The sequence below is a fragment of the Physeter macrocephalus genome, unplaced genomic scaffold, assembly GCF_002837175.3.
Source record: "Physeter macrocephalus isolate SW-GA unplaced genomic scaffold, ASM283717v5 random_98, whole genome shotgun sequence".
Taxonomy (NCBI): domain Eukaryota; kingdom Metazoa; phylum Chordata; class Mammalia; order Artiodactyla; family Physeteridae; genus Physeter; species Physeter macrocephalus.
In genome coordinates this window covers 3,763-20,821 of record NW_021145392.1, presented here as the reverse complement: position 1 = coordinate 20,821, position 17,059 = coordinate 3,763, and the positions used below count along the sequence as shown (strand labels likewise).

The following is a 17,059-nucleotide window of genomic DNA, read 5'->3' as shown; positions in this document are numbered from 1 at the left end:
AGCCTTACGAGAAGAGATGGATACATCTGAATATACAGAAAGTCAAGACGTCAGAATGGCAAAGAGACCATAAGCAAGGTTAAAGAGCAAACAACCCAGAAGAAATATTAGCAACCCACACCAACTGGCCAATTTGCTTTAAGTCTGTAAGAGACAAAAAAAGCAAATGGCTACCAGCAATTCCACTCCTACAGTATCTATCTACTCAAAGAGAAATGAAAACACACGTCCACACGATAACACAAACATGCACAGCAGCACTATTTACAACAGCCAAGGAGGGGAAACAACCCAAGGGTCCACTGACAAAACATGGAATGTCCACACCCTGTAATACCAATGAGCAACAAAAAGGAAGGAAGTGCTCATCCATGCTCCAACACGGGTGAACCCCGAGAACATTCCAAGTGAGGGAAGCCAGTCACCCGTGATTCCATTTATCTGAAACGTCCAGAGCAGCGAATGGACAGCGGGAGAAAGGAGGTTAGTGGTGGCCAAGGGCTGAGGGGGTGGGGGTGGGATGCAGTCGCCCTGCTAATGGACTGAGGGGCTCTTTGGGGAGTGATACAAATGTTTTAAAATTAGCTTAAGGTAGGCTGCACAACTCAGTAAATACACTGGAACCCACTGAATTGTACACTTTAAACCGGTGATTTTTATGGCGTCCAAATTGCATCTCAAAAAAGCTATTAAAAAAAAATAACCCACACAGGCAGACAACTGAATAAATTTGAATTCTGGCCAATATATTGAGATCTGATGTATGAAGGACAGGGCAGCAGGGCCCTGAAACATCAAGCTGTGCTCCTATGAGCTTGTGAGTGACAGAGGGCCCTTCACCGTGATCCCCTCCTAGATCACGCGGCCCTGGACCCGGGAGCACACACAGGCTTCCAGGGGTCTGTCAAACTGCCGAAATCATACACTAAATATTGGGGTTTCTCTGGGAAATACCTGCAACTTCCATCAGACGTCCAAAGGAGACAGGAACCAGAAAACGGCTGAGGCTGCCTGCAAAAGGCAGATGAACTGCCGGTCACCCCAGAGTTACCACATTTGTGTCACTACTTAAGTAAAAAACCACTAACAGGATTCACCTCAGAGACCCTTTAAGCCCTAGGAAGCAATGTGCTTAGATCTTTTCAGGAATACACCTTCATAAAGCAACCTATTTTTACACATTGCTAGTGGTTTAGGTTTGTTATGTTCTGCGGCATTGTTTCCAGCTCTTTAACGTTGTTATGTTACACCTCACTCCCAAGAGAACTTTTAAAAACAAGCATCCACAGAACCCACAGACCCAGAGCGGTCACTTTCCACTAAACTGAGGCACGCACAGCTCAGCCCTCCCATGAAATACCAGCGCACAGGAATCAGGCTGATAACTGAGGAGCAGGGTGCCCAAATGAAAAGAGGCAGGGCGGTCGGCACGCAGGGCGACCACGGAGGAAGCCTGAGCGCAAACCCCAGTGGCCTCCAGTGCCTAAGGCCTCTGCTTCCACGGCCCTTCGATGTGGCCTCGGCCACAGTTTCTGCCGCACTTTCTTCCTAGCGAGTGCCTATCCAAAATTTAATTTAAGAAACGACCTCATTTAGGAAAGAATGTTGTTGGGACTTCCCTGGTGGCGCGGTGGTTAAGAATCCGCCTGCCAATGCAGGGCACACGGGTTCCAGCCCTGGTCTGGGAAGATCCCACGTGCCGCAGAGTAAGCAAGCCCGTGCGCCACAACTACTGCGCCTGCACTCTAGAGCCAGCGAGCCACAACTACTGAGCCCGCTTGCCACAACTACTGAAGCCCACGTGCCTAGAGCCCGTGCTGTGCAACAAGAGAAGCCACCGCAATGAGAAGCCCACGCACCAACCACGAAGAGTAGCCCCCGCTCGCTGCAACTAGAGAAAGCCCGCACGCAGCAACGAAGACCCAACACAGACAAAAATAAAAGAAAAAAAAAAGAAAAAAGAAAGAATGTTGTTTTGCTTCCGCTGGTGCTGTTCAGAGCCGGCGATGATAAAATTTCCCATGGTGGGAAGAGGGGAGGGACAAAGCCATGAACTAACACAGCACACTCCCCAACCAGGCGTGTCTGCGGATGCCCGGGGCTCTGAAGAGACGCACGTGTACAGCCCACCCCATCTTCCATCAACAGGCTCAAGAGAGGCTACTAGATTTCTTCCCCGGAAGATCCATTAGTGTAAATCTCACTGGGTTGAATGTTCCAGCCAGTGCAAGGTCTGTCTGCCGAATCAGAACCTGGTCGGCCAGCCTGCTTATGCTGAGTTTCAGAACTAATGCTTTGTGAGGTATGATTTCCTAGCTCAGAAGTATAAAATGTAAAGGTGACACACGATGTAGACTCTGAAAAGGCCAACTTCTCCTTCTGAACTTCTGTGATATTTTACAAGTAATAAAACTACAACCTTTATTTGTATCGCCTAACAGGGTAGGATTTCGTTTCAGTAATGTTTCAGGGAAGAGAGACCACATATTTGCACTTTACATACCTTCAAATAAATTTAAAAGGACACAGAGAGAGGCAAAGAGAATGATAAAACAAACAGGGCACACACAGAGGGCAAAGCACACATGGGAGTTCCTGCTACTTTCCTTAAGTTTGAAACTGTAATACAGAGAGTTGAAAAACAAAAATCTTCCAATGCTGCTGGGCAAAGGGTTTTTGTTTAAGTAAACGAAACAGAACAAATAGCTGTCAACCTTGCTTCTCCCAAGAGCAGCTCTGGCTCATTCTTTCTGTACCAGCAGCAGCGGCCGACGGCCAAGACCTGACGTTACAAGGCACAGTCAGGAGCCACGAGGGGCGAGCCGACCGCGCCGGGCTGGGCGTGGAGGGTTAGGTACTCCTCTGCTGGGATCTACACGTGGGAGAGTACCCGAAGGTGATCTTAACTCAGCAGCTAACCTGTTTCCTAAGGGCCGCTCTTCTATCTACTTAATGATGCTCTAGGGGCAAAAGAATTTCGCAGCTTCAGTGTCACGTGCTAACCCTGGAAGAGCTCTCTGTCCATTCCCACCTATTTTTAGGGCCGAAGCTCACTAAGAACAACAAAGAAATCTATACACCACCTCAACGCGCTGGTCAGTAAACACCCACTCTTTCATGATGCTATCAAGGCATCACATTTTGTTCCATCAAAAACTTCTGAAAAATGAGGCACCAAAAAACCCACCTGATAAACTCCAAGGAAACAAATTAGTCCCTGAACTGAGTCAAACTGAGACGGTGTCAAGACCAGGTTTTGGTATTCTGACACCCTATCTAAGCACTGGGTCTCCATTCTGTGGGCGTCACACCAGTGGACCCTATTCACGATGGCAACAATTTAACAGCACGATTCAGGCGCTCACGGGCACGTAGATTCAATCACTGTTTCAGTCATTCATAAAAGCCCGAAGGAATCCTGCTTCCAGAGATCAGGCGACCCTTCTTTGAAGGAATCCCCTACGGGAAACAATCCTATGTGCGATCAAGTGAAGGCAGCCAATCTGGGGGTTCCAGAAGCGCCCTCTTGAGAAAAGCCAGCACTCTAGTTCAGAGAGATTTTATCACCCCGATCACCCCTTCCAGCTACGCACTAGGAGAAAGGCTTTTTTAGAAGATTTGGTAAGATCAGGAGGCAAGTCTGAGGCCAAAAAAGGAGTAAAATCTAAGGCAGGAGCCGTGAGTTGGGGACACTCACTGCAAGAAGCGCGCTCCCAGCCACCGCCCCGTAAAGGGCCCGGTGCCTGCCTTCAGGGGCAGCAACAGACAGGGGGCTTGCTGGGGAATGTCAGACACCATCTGCTGAGGGAGGTGAGGGACACCAGAGGGCGGACCTGGAGAGGGGAGGCCAAGGCCTGGAGGGAGCCTGGCGAGCCTCTGAGCCCCAGTGGGCCACAAGAACTCTGCAACTGCAAGTACTGGGCACAAAGAAAGGACTTTTCGCCTGGGTCCTCCTCACCTTATGCTACTGCAGGAAGCGTGGGGGCCGGTATTTACAGCTGTGTTCGCTCCACAGTGTCCCCAGCCTAACCTCCGGCACAAATGTATTTCCTCGTTCTTTGTCTGCCTCCATTTAAACGTTAAGTGTCATGAGAGCAGAAACTTTGTCACCACTGTGTCTCCACAGCCAGAACAGGGGTGGCACGTAGCAGGTCCTCAATGAATGTTTACGGAGAGAATGGAACCAGAAATGAATATGAGATGTCTCTTCCTATCAACTCACTGAAACTTCCCCTTCTTAAGAGATATTAACAGGCAAAGGAGAATTCCAAAACGGAACACCAAACCACAGTGAAAGCAAAGTTGATAAGAGTGGAACATTCAGGAAGGACATACTGGCATCATTAATAAGGAGAAAACTCAACTCCCTCAAACTGCATGCTCACGTAGATAATTAAAATGATAAATATTAAATCTCTCCTTGAATCCATACCCCAGTGTGACTAATTACAAGAATACTGACCTCCTCAATCCTCTGTAACAAGAATTCTTGATTAGATCACACCACGGGCAGGCTTCAGGGCTATCATTATGTACAGAGAAAATATTTACAAACCACGTATGACAAAGGACTAGTATCTAGAATATATAAAGAACTCTCAAAACTCAAAATTAAAAAACTCCAAGTAATCCAATTAAAAAGTGGGCCAAAACATGAACAGACATTTCACTGAAGAGAATGGCAAATAAGCACATGAAAAAATGTTCACCATCATTAGCCATTAGGGAATTACAAAGTAAAACCACGAGATAGCACTGCACACATCCATAAGAACGGCTAAAGGAAAAAACACTGGTAACACCAACTGCTGGCAAGGATTCTGAGGAACTGGCTCACTCATACATTACTGGTGGGGATGTAAAATGGTACAGCCACACCGTAAAACAGTTCAGTGCTTAAAAAAGACAGAGACAAAACACCACACATACAACCCAGCAACTACACGGAGACATTAATCCCAGAAGTGAAAAGTTTACATCCACCCAAAACCCCATACACGGCAGCTATATTTTTAACAGCCCAAATCTGGAATCAGCCCAGATGTGCTTCGCCGGGTGAGTGTCAGACAGCTGGGCTGCGTCCGCACGTGGAACCGGCTTTAGCCACAGAAATGACGGCGCTACTGACACCCGGCAACTTGGGTGAACTTCCAGGGAAAGATGCTGAGAGAAAAGAGCCAATCTCAAAACGTTACATACTTCCATTCACGTAACATTGGTGAAAATACTCTGGAACCAGAGAACAGATCAGTGGCTGCCAGGGATTAGGGACGGTGGGGTGGCAGTGGGGGAGGGGAGGCAGGTGTGGGTACAAGGGCAACAGGAAGGACCCTGCGGTGTCAGACAGCCCAGTGTCTTCATTGTGGTGGACACGGGAAGCTAGATGGGTGTTCGGACTGTACAGAACTTCATACACACAGGTGGGACTACATCCACGTAGCCTTCCCGGCTGTGATACTGTACTGCGAAGCATTACCACTGGGGGAAACTGGGAGAAGGGTACAGGGATCTGTTCTGCTTCTTGCAACGATAGCAATGAAAACAAAAGATGTACGTGCAGAGTCAAAGCCTTCCATCCTATGCTCACTGGGGGAGGGTCTGTACCTACTACTTACTATTTATTCAGCAAGTACTCGCGCTCTCTCTCGCTCTCTCTCTCTCTCTCTCTCTCTCTCTCTCTCTCTCTCACACACACACACACACACACACACACACACACGAAAAACAAAGAAACTGAGGTCCATGAAGCGATCTGTGTAAAGTCACAGTAGGTGACTTAGCAAGGTACCGAAGCTCACAGCCCTTCTGCAACCCCACAGGTATCTGACACACAGCCACTCAAACACCATAAAACGCCGAACGGAGAAAATAAACCACTCCTAGGGGGATGTAAACTTTTCAAATTCTGGAAGCCCCCTATGACAGAAATCTAAGCGGTTTAAATGGCATTACAAAAGGGGAGAAACTATAGAATAATGCATAGAGTATGGTATCATATATTGGAAATGGCAACCCATAAAGTATTTCTACATGTACATTTATAAGTATGCAAATGCACAGAAAAAGATCTGGGAGAACACATAATTGTTCAGTCATAGCCATCACCTCTCAGTAAGACTAAGGTGAAAGAAGATTATTGGTCAAGGGGTATTTGGATTTTAACCATAATGTGTGAATTTAAGAAGGCAACCTAATTCAAGTATAACTTGTCTATTTTAAGAAGGGGGAAAAATAAAGCAAACACTTACTGCATTCATAGATCTGTTCCAGTTTATCCACAGAAGAAAGGGAGAAAAATTTATAACCGGATTTACTACCAACAGCTAGAGACCTGCAAAAAAGCCAAATTCAGAAATAAGAGCTGATACGTGTAGGCAGTGATAACGCACAAACTAGCTCCATGTTACCAAACAGTCACCATCGTCTCTACCCATAATTAGCACAAATAAGTTCATGTAGTTTGTACCAGCCGAGTGGTGGCAGAGCAGAAAAGAGAGTGGCGCGGAAGAAGCCACACCTCACAGCCAGGAAAAGGTGAATGTCAATAAAATAAAGAGAGACAATGCTCTTACTGAAAATCTATAAAACTTTAAAGGTAAGTTTGACATACAAATAAAAGTAATCAGCCCTAAATTAACGATCCCCTCAAAACACAGGGCGGTTTCTCAGGTAATCTGATATACACGCCTGGTGTATGGGAGAGTCCAAAAGTTAGGATAACATTGTAAATGTTAAAAAAAGATATTTACAACTTTGGTGGATGATGGTGTCTTTCTGCACTGCAGTAAGGCCATAACAAAGGCAGCTCAGTCACTTACGTTATGCTATGGCTCAGCAGTAGGATGGAAATCAAACAGACTAAAGAGCTAACTCAGAGCCTGGAATGGCCAGACTACATAACATGGTTGGCCTTGCGCGTAAGATTCCATATTCATCAGCCAGCGCTGCTGCTTTTGCTAAGAGGCTTGGCGGGAACCCTGAGCTCTCCAGATCCCTAGCGCAGGACAGCTGTGACGCTAAAAGTGTTTCCTCATCGAAGATTACGACTGTCCAGAACGTAACTGACCGAGAGGGGTGTACAAAGCAGCAAGCATGGCTTTCAGAAACAGAGAGGATGGAGAATAAAGCAAGAAGTGGCGGGACATGCGAAGAGTCAGATCCTGGGATCGTTCTGGTATTTACTGTCTGGGAGAACAAGTGGAAACAGAAGGTAAACCAGAAGCCTAGAAATAATGAAGACTGACATTTCATATGATGAGTATGTGTACGCCAAGATAAAAAATTAGGGCTATTTTTAATGACCATTTCATCTGTTAGAAACTCGAGCTTTCCAACCTCTTTCATACTTATGTAGAAGAAACACATTCCAAGAACAGAGCTGCTATAAGCACTACTATACACTGAAATTACAACTGGTTCATCCTAGAAGTATAAACAGAAATGGAACTCCTACCAGTTTATATAATTTTTCTCTACAAAAATGCCTCACTGTATTGAATTAATCACATCAATGAAGTAATTAGGCATTGTTACCTGTAAATTTTTTGAAAAGCAATAAGGAGCCAACAAAAACACAAGAGTATCCAAGAAAGCTAAAAATAAAACAAAATCTCAATAATTCATAACTTCTGGAAAACTGATGCTCAGGAAAATGTTTTCCAGATAACTAAGCGTTGCTATTTTAAGCACCAAAACCTTATATCCCACCATTTCTGATTTTAAAAGTCGTCCTCGTACAGTTTTCTGTGTGGGACGGCAAACCTTCACCATTTGACTGGACTCACATCATAAAACAACTTTACTAACATCACAAAGTGACCCTCTCAGACCCTAACAAGGAGGTGAGGGTTTTGCGTACCTCCATCAAGCAGCGGTCTGTTGTGCTGGGTTATAAAATACCCTCTACCTTCTGTTTTGCTGACAGTTGTCACTGTTTCCCAAGCATCCTACTAGCATTAACAGCCCCTCCCTCTTTCAAATTTGTTGACTTGGAAACCAAGTCACCAAGCTTATTAGTTTTATATATAAAATAAGCTTAGAGAGGGCTTTTTCTACAGGCAAAATTAATGAGCTTGAATTAATTAATGAGGACCTGGATTTTGATACACCCAGGATTTTGGCTGTGCTCCAAACGGGCAGAATTTGTTTTTTTTTTTTTTTTTTTGTGGTATGCGGGCCTCCCTCTGCTGTGGCCTCTCCCGTTGCGGAGCAGGGGCTCCGGACGCGCAGGCCCAGAGGCCATGGCTCACGGGCCCAGCCGCTCCGCGGCATGTGGGATCCTCCCAGACCGGGGCGCGAACCCGGTTCCCCTGCATTGGTAGGCGGACGCGCAACCACTGCGCCACCAGGGAAGCCCTAGAATTTGTTAAAACGGATCAAATATTAGCTCTCTGATGTTCTTCCAGATATTCAGAAACTGATTTAGGATATTAAATACCTTTGCTAGAGTTTTAATCGCATGGCTCCCTACTTGCACACCCCAATCAGTAGGAAATGTAAGCAAAAATACACCAAGCATTTTTTGATATGTACATGTGGTATAGTGTGAGCACAGACTTTATCAATAAAGGCAGACATTTTTAAAGGATGATATGAAATACAAATAGGTTTGATATTTACATCTCGAGTATCAATGGTCAGGTTCACACACCCCTTTGGAGATTCTGCTTTTAATAACATCTCATGATTTGCCCGACCATATGATATACTAATGGGAGAAGTACAGTAACACATAAGCATGAGATTCCCCTAATAAATAATCTAACTCCCCATGAAGTGTTTATATGGTAAGGTCTGTTTTTTTGTTTTTTAAGGTAATGAGATCTTTTATTGACAAAGGGAAAACCCAGCAATAACAGAAAAAAAGCATATATTTACTTAATCCCCCACTTCACTACCAAACCCCTGCCTTCAACTGTGCGTGGTGTCAAAATCCAGAGACCCTGCTGTACCCTCTGGAGACAAGGCCCAAGTCCTTCACCAGGCAGGAACAGTGACTGCTTCTGAAACATACTCTGGGCCAGTCCTCTTGATCTCCGCCACACGCGACTTTGCTCCACTGCAGAGCTCCTGAGACCGCCCATCCTGAGCCTTTGGGGGGTTCCGTGGTTTCAAGTAGGTTGGTTCTCTGCTTTCCCCACTAGCAATGGAGGATCCACTTTCCTCTACCACTTGCTGGCTTCCAACATTTTGTTGCTAGTGTCTCCTCGTTCTACGGGTTTAAGCTTTTTAAAGTATCTTTTTGATATTTCATTGACTGACACTTTATTAGGGTTCTGAGAGGGGGCCACAATAAATGCTTGTATTTAATCCACCACCTTTAACTGCAAGTCTCTGTCACTGAATTTAAACCTGAGTGCTCACTATCTAAAAGACAGTGATTGCCATTAAAAAACAAAAAAAATTTTTTAAGAAAACATTTTATAAATGTTAACAACATTTTAAAAGAAACAAATCATTTTCTTAACTCTCTTTTTTTTTACCCTCTTACTCATGATCAGCCCATTAATGTTTTCGCTTTTCATTATCTTCATCAAAGAGCCATACTCGAGGATAGGGTGAAGGATAGGAAACAGTCACAGCCATAAAAAGGAAGCCACCCGAACTGCCGCTGAGACCTGGCCGGCCCTGGGGCCCTACTCAGTAAGCTCGTGGCCATCCCAGACCTCCACCTGGACATCCCTAGGGCCTTTCAAACTCAGTAATAGCCAAAGCAGAGTTCATCTTTCTCCCTAAACTGAATCCCCCTCTGATCTTTCTCCCATGAGGTGCTGTCACCGCTCATCTAGAATCTAGGCTGGAGACTCGGGAGTAACCCTAACTTCTCCCCTAAGCGCATCACGCACGTCCCATGGGTCGCACCAAACCCTGATGGCTCAACAGTCTCCTTCCTACTGGCCACTGCCGCTGGGCAATACCCTCCCCAGTGACTGCCCTGCTTCCTCAAAACACATCCTGCACACGGCAGGCAGAACAACCTAGAACTTTAAGGTGGAAGAATCCTTACTTCCAAGCCCCTCGATTTACTGATGAGGGAAAAGGAGAGAAGTGACCTTCCAGGACAGTTGCTGTAACCTTAGAAGAAACCCGGGTCAAGAAGGCAATCAATTCAGGCCAATGCCTTACTGTCTCTATGCCCATAACTTTTAGACACTAACAACATCAATGCTACAAACAGAAGACTTCGGAAGTCAAGTCCCTGTCCTTATTCTATTTCTTTTAGAAATGTAGTTTCTAAACGATGTAGACATTGCCCAATCAATGACTTCCACAAGCTGAGTGGGGTCCCCTGCAAGTACTTAATCCCTGATATTTCCGTTGAAGATCCAAGTGATACTCTGCACTTCTATTAGTTTCTTAACTTCAATATCAAAACACCAAAAATTTGGGGCTTCCCTGGTGGCGTAGTGGTTGAGAGTCTGCCTGCCGATGCAGGGGACACGGCTTCGCGCCCCGGTCTGGGACGATCCCACGTGCCGCGGAGCGGCTGGGCCCGTGAGCCGTGGCCGCCGAGCCTGCGCGTCCGGAGCCTGTGCTCCGCAACAGGAGAGGCCACAGCAGTGAGGGGCCCGTGTACCGCAAAAAAAAAAAAACAAACCAAAAATTCCTGAAGATAAGCCTTCCAAAGTGTTACTTTCAGAAACCAGGATTGGAACTAACCAGCCAAGAAGAAGGAGACGACGGGGACCAGCTTTTCTTGATGCCTTTTTCCCAATTCTAGTTAAAAAAACAAACAAACAAAAACAAACGGTAAAAACAAAAAACCCCCAAATAAACGTTCACACTTTTAGAATAAGAATCACAGAAGAAAATACTACAGTATTTGAAACCATATTACCAGGAAAAACAGAAAGGACAGATATAGTTTGTTATGAAAGGAACACTGTTGTTCAAACAGTACTGTATAACATAGAATATATATTCTATTAAGTGAAACGGCTTCCAGATTTTCTCACTGAATACCGTGAATGTGGATCCAATATTCTTTGCCTTGTGAAAAACTGTGTTCCTCTATCAAAGTAAATGCTGGAGATGAACAAGGGAGGGAAAGGAGTGAACTGTCAAGCCTCTCCCCAGAACTTCTGTATTTCTTTCAGGTGTAGATTTAAAACAAATTAGTCACTTTAATCAATAAACTTTTAGTATAATCCTAACTTACTATTCATTACAATTTATGCTCATACTATATCAAGGTCTCTTTAGCAAATCAAAATTATGACACACAAATCTTGTCTTGAACTAATAACTTCAGGACTCATGGAGGAGTGGGAAAGCACGATTTCCAAGTACAAAAAGACCTTATTTCAGGCCAGAGTGACATTCTTCTATTATATAGGGAAAGTGGTATTTGAATGCCATTTAAAATAAGAGCAAAAGAGAATGCTTTCTCATATTTGATTTCCTTTCAATAGAAATGATGAGCAATGAAAAACTTAAAAGAACGGTAGAAAATGTTTTGGAAATTCTCTAATTTATACAAGACATAAAAAACCATAAAGCTACCATTCTTACTGGTCTCAAAATACTAAGGCCTTAAAAACGGAATCACAGTTGGTTTGAAAATGTCCTCTTCCCTACTTGGATTAGTATAACATAGTCCATCTCAGTCATAACCTCCTGCAACAGGTGGTCCAAATTGTTTTTGCTGGATTGGCTTCTGGTCATACAGAACGCTAGTATTCGGTAGTTTTCACCTTTAAAGATTGCTACGGTCTGCTTTCTACATCCACTGTCCTCCAGATCCTACTCTGTAGGTAGAAACAACAGCATGGCAGATTGCAAAGGACACTGGAAGACAATTCAGGAAAGCTGCCCCCACCTCCACTGTCAACTGAGGGTAAGATCCAGGCTCTGCTCTGAACCTTCCTCAACTTCGGTTTCCTGTCCCTGTAGCTGGAGGAGGTGATCTGCTCCCTTCCAAGTCCCAACAGAGGCCCACTGTGGGGCTGTCTGCACTACTTCCCCAACTTTGTTTTTTTTTGTTTTGGTTTGGTTTTTTGTGGTACGCGGGCCTCTCACTGTTGTGGCCTCTCCCGTTGCGGAGCACAGACTCCGGACGCACAGGCTCAGTGGCCATGGCTCACGGGCCCAGCCTCTCCGCGGCATGTGGGATCTTCCCGGAACGGGGCAAGAACCCGTGTCCCCTGCATCGGCAGGCGGATTCTCAACCACTGCGCCACCAGGGAAGCCCTACTTCCCCAACTTTGGAAGGTGCTACCGAGCACCCACGGCACGCCACTGACTTGGTGGCTTGCCATTCTACAACTGATTTCTAATTTTTAAAAAGATCTCATGTTCTACTTTGCTGATTCCATTCAGCCAGGAACAAGTCAACCTACTACTTGGTACGAAGCCAATGACCCACTCCTCCTCCCCTCTTACATCACTTCCTCTTACTCACTTCCCAAGATGGCTTTCCTCCCTTCCAGTCCCACAACTTATCCTTCCTTCTCCAGAAACCTCATCTAGTAACTATCCTCACACGTCACCGGAGACAGCCTCCGAAGAATCGGCTTCAAACCCACATGGGTGGGGACAAACAACGTTCCAAATCCAAGGGCTGACGTCATGGGCCTCCCTTCCCCTATAAGGATGGCCCACGCCCCGAAGCACCAAGACCTCTGTGGGGGGCGGGGGGGTTCTCTGTCACATCCCCCTTGGCTCACTTTCTCCCCAGGTCAGAGACCACGTTTACTGCTAAGTTTGTTTCTTGCTCGAGGAGGACATCAAAGTTACCTGTCAAAAAGAACAGCGAGATGGGAAGACCAGGAAATCAAAGGGACCCTAAGATGATGAGGAGATGAGAAGAAGTGACTGAAGAGGGAAAGACTGGAGCAAGAGAGCTGAGGTACAAGAGGGAGGCGGGTTATAAGGGAGAAACCCACCCCCACCGCCCCAGAGGCGGCCGAGACAACAAGTCAGGCCACAAAGTTCTGCCCCAACTTTGTGAGAAGTGAGGTCCGAAAAGACAAAGCCTTCCCGTGGTGGGTAAAATACCTCCCCTACCTCCATCGCCTTCCCGGCTCAGAGATCGCAGCTCCAGGGCAGAGCCTGGAGGATCCCCAGGGAGGGCGCCCCTCCCTCCCAGCACGCGCCGGGCCCGCCCCGAGGATGCCTCCGCCCTCCCCGGCCCCAGGCCCCCAGGCTCCGGCCCCCGCCCCGCGGCCCCCGGCTCTGACCCCGGCCCACGCCCGTCCTTACGTGACGTCCTGGTTGAAGTTGGCGAAGAGTAGCTGGCTGTCGCCAGCCTCGCCACTCTGACTCGCCAGGTTCATGGTGGGCGCGCGGCGGGTGGGCCCGGCCCGGAGCTCGCGCGCGGGAGGGCAGGTCGCGGTGAGCTCAGGGTCGGCCCCGGGCCCCGCTCGCCGCCACTCGCCGCTCGAACATCAACAGCCGCCTCATCCCGACCCCGCTCTTGTTTATGCTCCAGAGCCGGGCCGCCAGGCGCGCCTGCGCGGCCCCGCCTCCTCGGCGCACGGCCTCCCACGGCGCAGGCGTACTGCGGAGATCCGCCCCTTCACCTCCGGCCTGGCCCCAGGTTCCGGTCGAACACGCGCACGCGTGGGGACACGCTGGGGGGGGGGGGGGGTGCGATGGGCTGGCCTTGCGGGCGGGTCAGGGGCCGCGCATGCGCGTTGTAAAGAGTAGGCGTTCCGTGTCCCCCGCCCCCATCTTTTTATTAATATTAAAAGGGTCCGCCGCGTGCCAATCATTGTGCCAGGTACGTGCGTTATTTAGTGCTTATAGCAATGCTTTGTAAGGAATGTTGCATTCCCATTTTATGAATTTGAAAACTGAGGCTCAGAAATATTAACTTATTTGCTAAGTGTTAGATCTGAGAATGGAAACCCCGTTGTTTCTCCAAGGCCCACGCCTTTTGGGTCTCTGGGGAGGATTCTATTTTACACGTATTCATTCATTCAGTAATATTTAGGGAGTGCCTTCCATGTGAGCTAAACAGGCCTCCTCCTTTCCTTCAGCGAAGTTACAGTGGGAGAGGTAAACACAATTACAAAGCCGGGGTTCATTGAAAGCACGTAATGAGGTCGCTTAATCTAGACTTAAGGGACAGGGACTGTGCAGCCGGGAAGGCTTCCTGGAGGAGGTGAGGCCTGAAGTTTGAGTAGCAGGTAACCGACCTCAGGAATGGAGGCGTTCTGTATGGCAAAGGTCCACGGATGACAGTGTGACCTGGCCAAAGAACTCTGTGGTGTGTGTCTGAGCTTGGAGTGGGACGGTACACATGACACAAGATTTGGCTTGAGAAACAGGAGGTGTCCGGATTAGGCTGGGTGTTAAGGTAAGGGACTTCCCTTGTGGTCCAATGACTAAGGCTTCACCTTCCCGTGCAGGGGGTGCTGGTTCCATCCCTGGCGGGGGAGCTAAGATCCCACATGTCTCCTGACCAAAAAACCAAACCAAAACAAAACAAACAGAAGCAGTATTGTAACAAATTCAATAAAGACTTTAAAAATGGTAAAAAACAAACAAACAAAAAAAAACAAACCAAAAAACAATCTTAAAAAAAAAAAGGTACATTAGGCAAGAGACTGATCTTTGTACCAAGAGCAAATATGCCACCATTAAAAATACAGACTGGCGGGCTTCCCTGGTGGCGCAGTGGTTGAGAATCCGCCTGGAGATGCAGGGGACACGGGTTCGTGCCCCGGTCCGGGAGGATCCCACGTGCCGCGGAGCAGCTGGGCCCGTGAGCCGTGGCCGCTGAGCCTGTGTGTCCGGAGCCTGCGCTCTTCAACGGGAGAGGCCACAACAGAGAGAGGCCCGCATACCGGAAAAAAAAAAAAAATACAGACTGGTGTGATCAAGTTGGTTAATTCTAGTCACGGAGTCAAGAATGCATTGAAAGTCACTGAGGAAAGTAGATCAACTATACTTCAATTTAAAACAAAACAAAAGAGAACAAAAAAACCTTGGACTGAAAAAAAATTGTTTTTAATCCAAAAAAAAAGAAAAAAGAAAATCATTGAGGAAAGAATGGTCTTTTCCATAAAGTATGCAGACCCTCCTACCACATACCATACTCAAGCATTCATTTGAGATGGATTGTAGACCTAAATGTTGAAAGATAAGACAATAAAGCTGCTAGAAGAAAACACAGGAGAATGCCTTAATGTCTCTGGTGTAAACAAAGTCCTCTAAACAGGTACTTTAAAAAGTACTAACCACAGGGCTTCCCTGGTGCCACAGTGGTTAAGAATCTGCCTGCCAATGCAGGGGACCCGGGTTCGAGCCCTGGTGTGGGAAGATCCCACGTGCCTCGGAGCAACTACGCGCGTTCACCACAACAACTGATCCTGCGCTCGAGAGCCCGCAAGCCACAATTACTGAACCCACGTGCCACAACTACTGAAGCCCTCATACCTAGAGTCCGTGCTCGGCGACAAGAGAAGCCACCGCAATGAGAAGTCCTCGCACCTCAACGAAGAGGAGCCCCCACTCACCTCAACTAGAGAAAGCCTGCACACAGCAATGAAGACCCAACGCAGCCAAAAATAAATAAATTTAAAAAAAAATTTTTTTCAGTACTAACCACAAAATAAAAGATTGGTTGTCATCAAAATTACGAACATCTGCTCATCAAAAGAGACCATTAAGAGAGGTTGGAATGGGACACATATGTTTGCAATACATATTTTTTTTTTTTTTTTGTGGTATGCGGGCCTTCCTCTGTCGTGGCCTCTCCCGTTGCGGAGCACAGGCTCCGGACGCGCAGGCTCAGCGGCCATGGCTCACGGGCCCAGCCGCTCCGCAGCATGTGGGATCCTCCCATACCGGGGCGCGAACCCGGTTCCCCTGCATCGGCAGGCGGACGCGCAACCACTGCGCCACCAGGGAAGCCCTGCAATACATATTTTTTGACAAAGGACTTATTTCCAGAATATTTGAAGAACTTGTACAAATCAATGAGGAAAATACTGACAACTCATTTTTTTAGTGGGTAAAATACTTGAGCACAGACACTTCACAGAAGAGGATATCAAAATGGTGAATGAGCATATGCAAAAGTGGTCATCATCAATACTCATCAAGGAAATTGCAAATTAAGAGCAAACAAGATACTACCAAGCATCTGCTAAGTTGTATATAATTAAAACGACTGACAGTACCAAGTGCAGACAAGAATGTGGAGCAACTGGAACTCTGATACACTGTAAGTAGAAGTCTAAATTGTTAAAACCACTTTGGAAAAGTGTTTGACAGTATCTACTAGTGTTAAACAGGCATATTCCCTATGACTCAGCCATTTCACGTCTACGTATATACTCAAAGAAATGAGTGCATATTACCCCCAAAAGACAGGTGTAAAAATATTCATAGCTGCTTTATTCATAACCCCAAACTGGAAATAACCCAAACATCTACAACAGAATGAATAAGTAAATTGTGGTACATTCATAAAAAAGAATACTATGCAGCAATGAAAAAGACATACACCCATGGATAATCTCACGGATGTAATATTGAGTAAACAAAGGTAGACACAAAAGAATATAGACCGTATGAGTCCGTTTATATGAAGTCAAAACAGGCAGCATAGTGGTTACTTCTGGTGGGGAATTGTTTGGGAGGTGACATGAGGGGGCTAGAGCTATTTTAGTGGTTGGCTGTATGGGCATATACATATGTAAATGTATAATTATATGTATATGTGAATGCCTGTCAAGATATAGGCCAGGAGCAATGTCTTTAAGTGGTTCTCTATTAGTTGGCACAGTTTTCTTTGGACCATTATTATTGAACAAAGGCACATACAGGGGTCCCCAAGTGAATCCCCTGGGCTCTGGACACAGTCCTTGACTTCATTTTGAAATGCCACCCAGTTTCCCCTTGTCTGTCAGAATCTATCTGTCCATTCAGGATAGTATCTCCTTCTCTCTCTACTGGTTCAGCAAGTGAAGATCCCTGAGTGGCCAGGGGTTTGACTGTTTCCAATTTACCAGAACCATGACTCTATTCCTTGGAGTAATAGGTGACTGGATCTCAAAATCTAGTGAACATAGGGTTGTGTGGATGGAAACGAAAATTTCTTAAGTGAATA

General features: G+C 46.5%; 1 protein-coding gene across 4 annotated transcripts in view; it reads right to left on the bottom strand.

Annotated features, from left to right (window-relative positions):
- Positions 1–13,450, bottom strand: part of WIPI2 (WD repeat domain, phosphoinositide interacting 2) — a 31,725-nt gene extending 18,275 nt beyond the window's left edge. The window contains exons 1-4 of one of the 4 annotated variants that reach the window (XM_028484010.2): positions 13,201–13,436; positions 12,736–12,783; positions 10,660–10,716; positions 6,249–6,331 (exon numbers count right to left, since the gene is read on the bottom strand). In XM_028484010.2, the coding sequence (XP_028339811.1) occupies positions 6,249–6,331; positions 10,660–10,716; positions 12,736–12,783; positions 13,201–13,274 (262 nt within the window). In that variant the 5' untranslated portion in view covers positions 13,275–13,436. Of the gene's footprint in view, positions 1–954; positions 983–6,248; positions 6,332–10,659; positions 10,717–12,735; positions 12,784–13,200 lie in introns of those variants that run through there. The other 3 variants (XM_007129306.4, XM_007129307.4, XM_055082390.1) reach the window with 3 other exon arrangements.
- Positions 13,451–17,059: the final 3,609 nt, after the last annotated feature.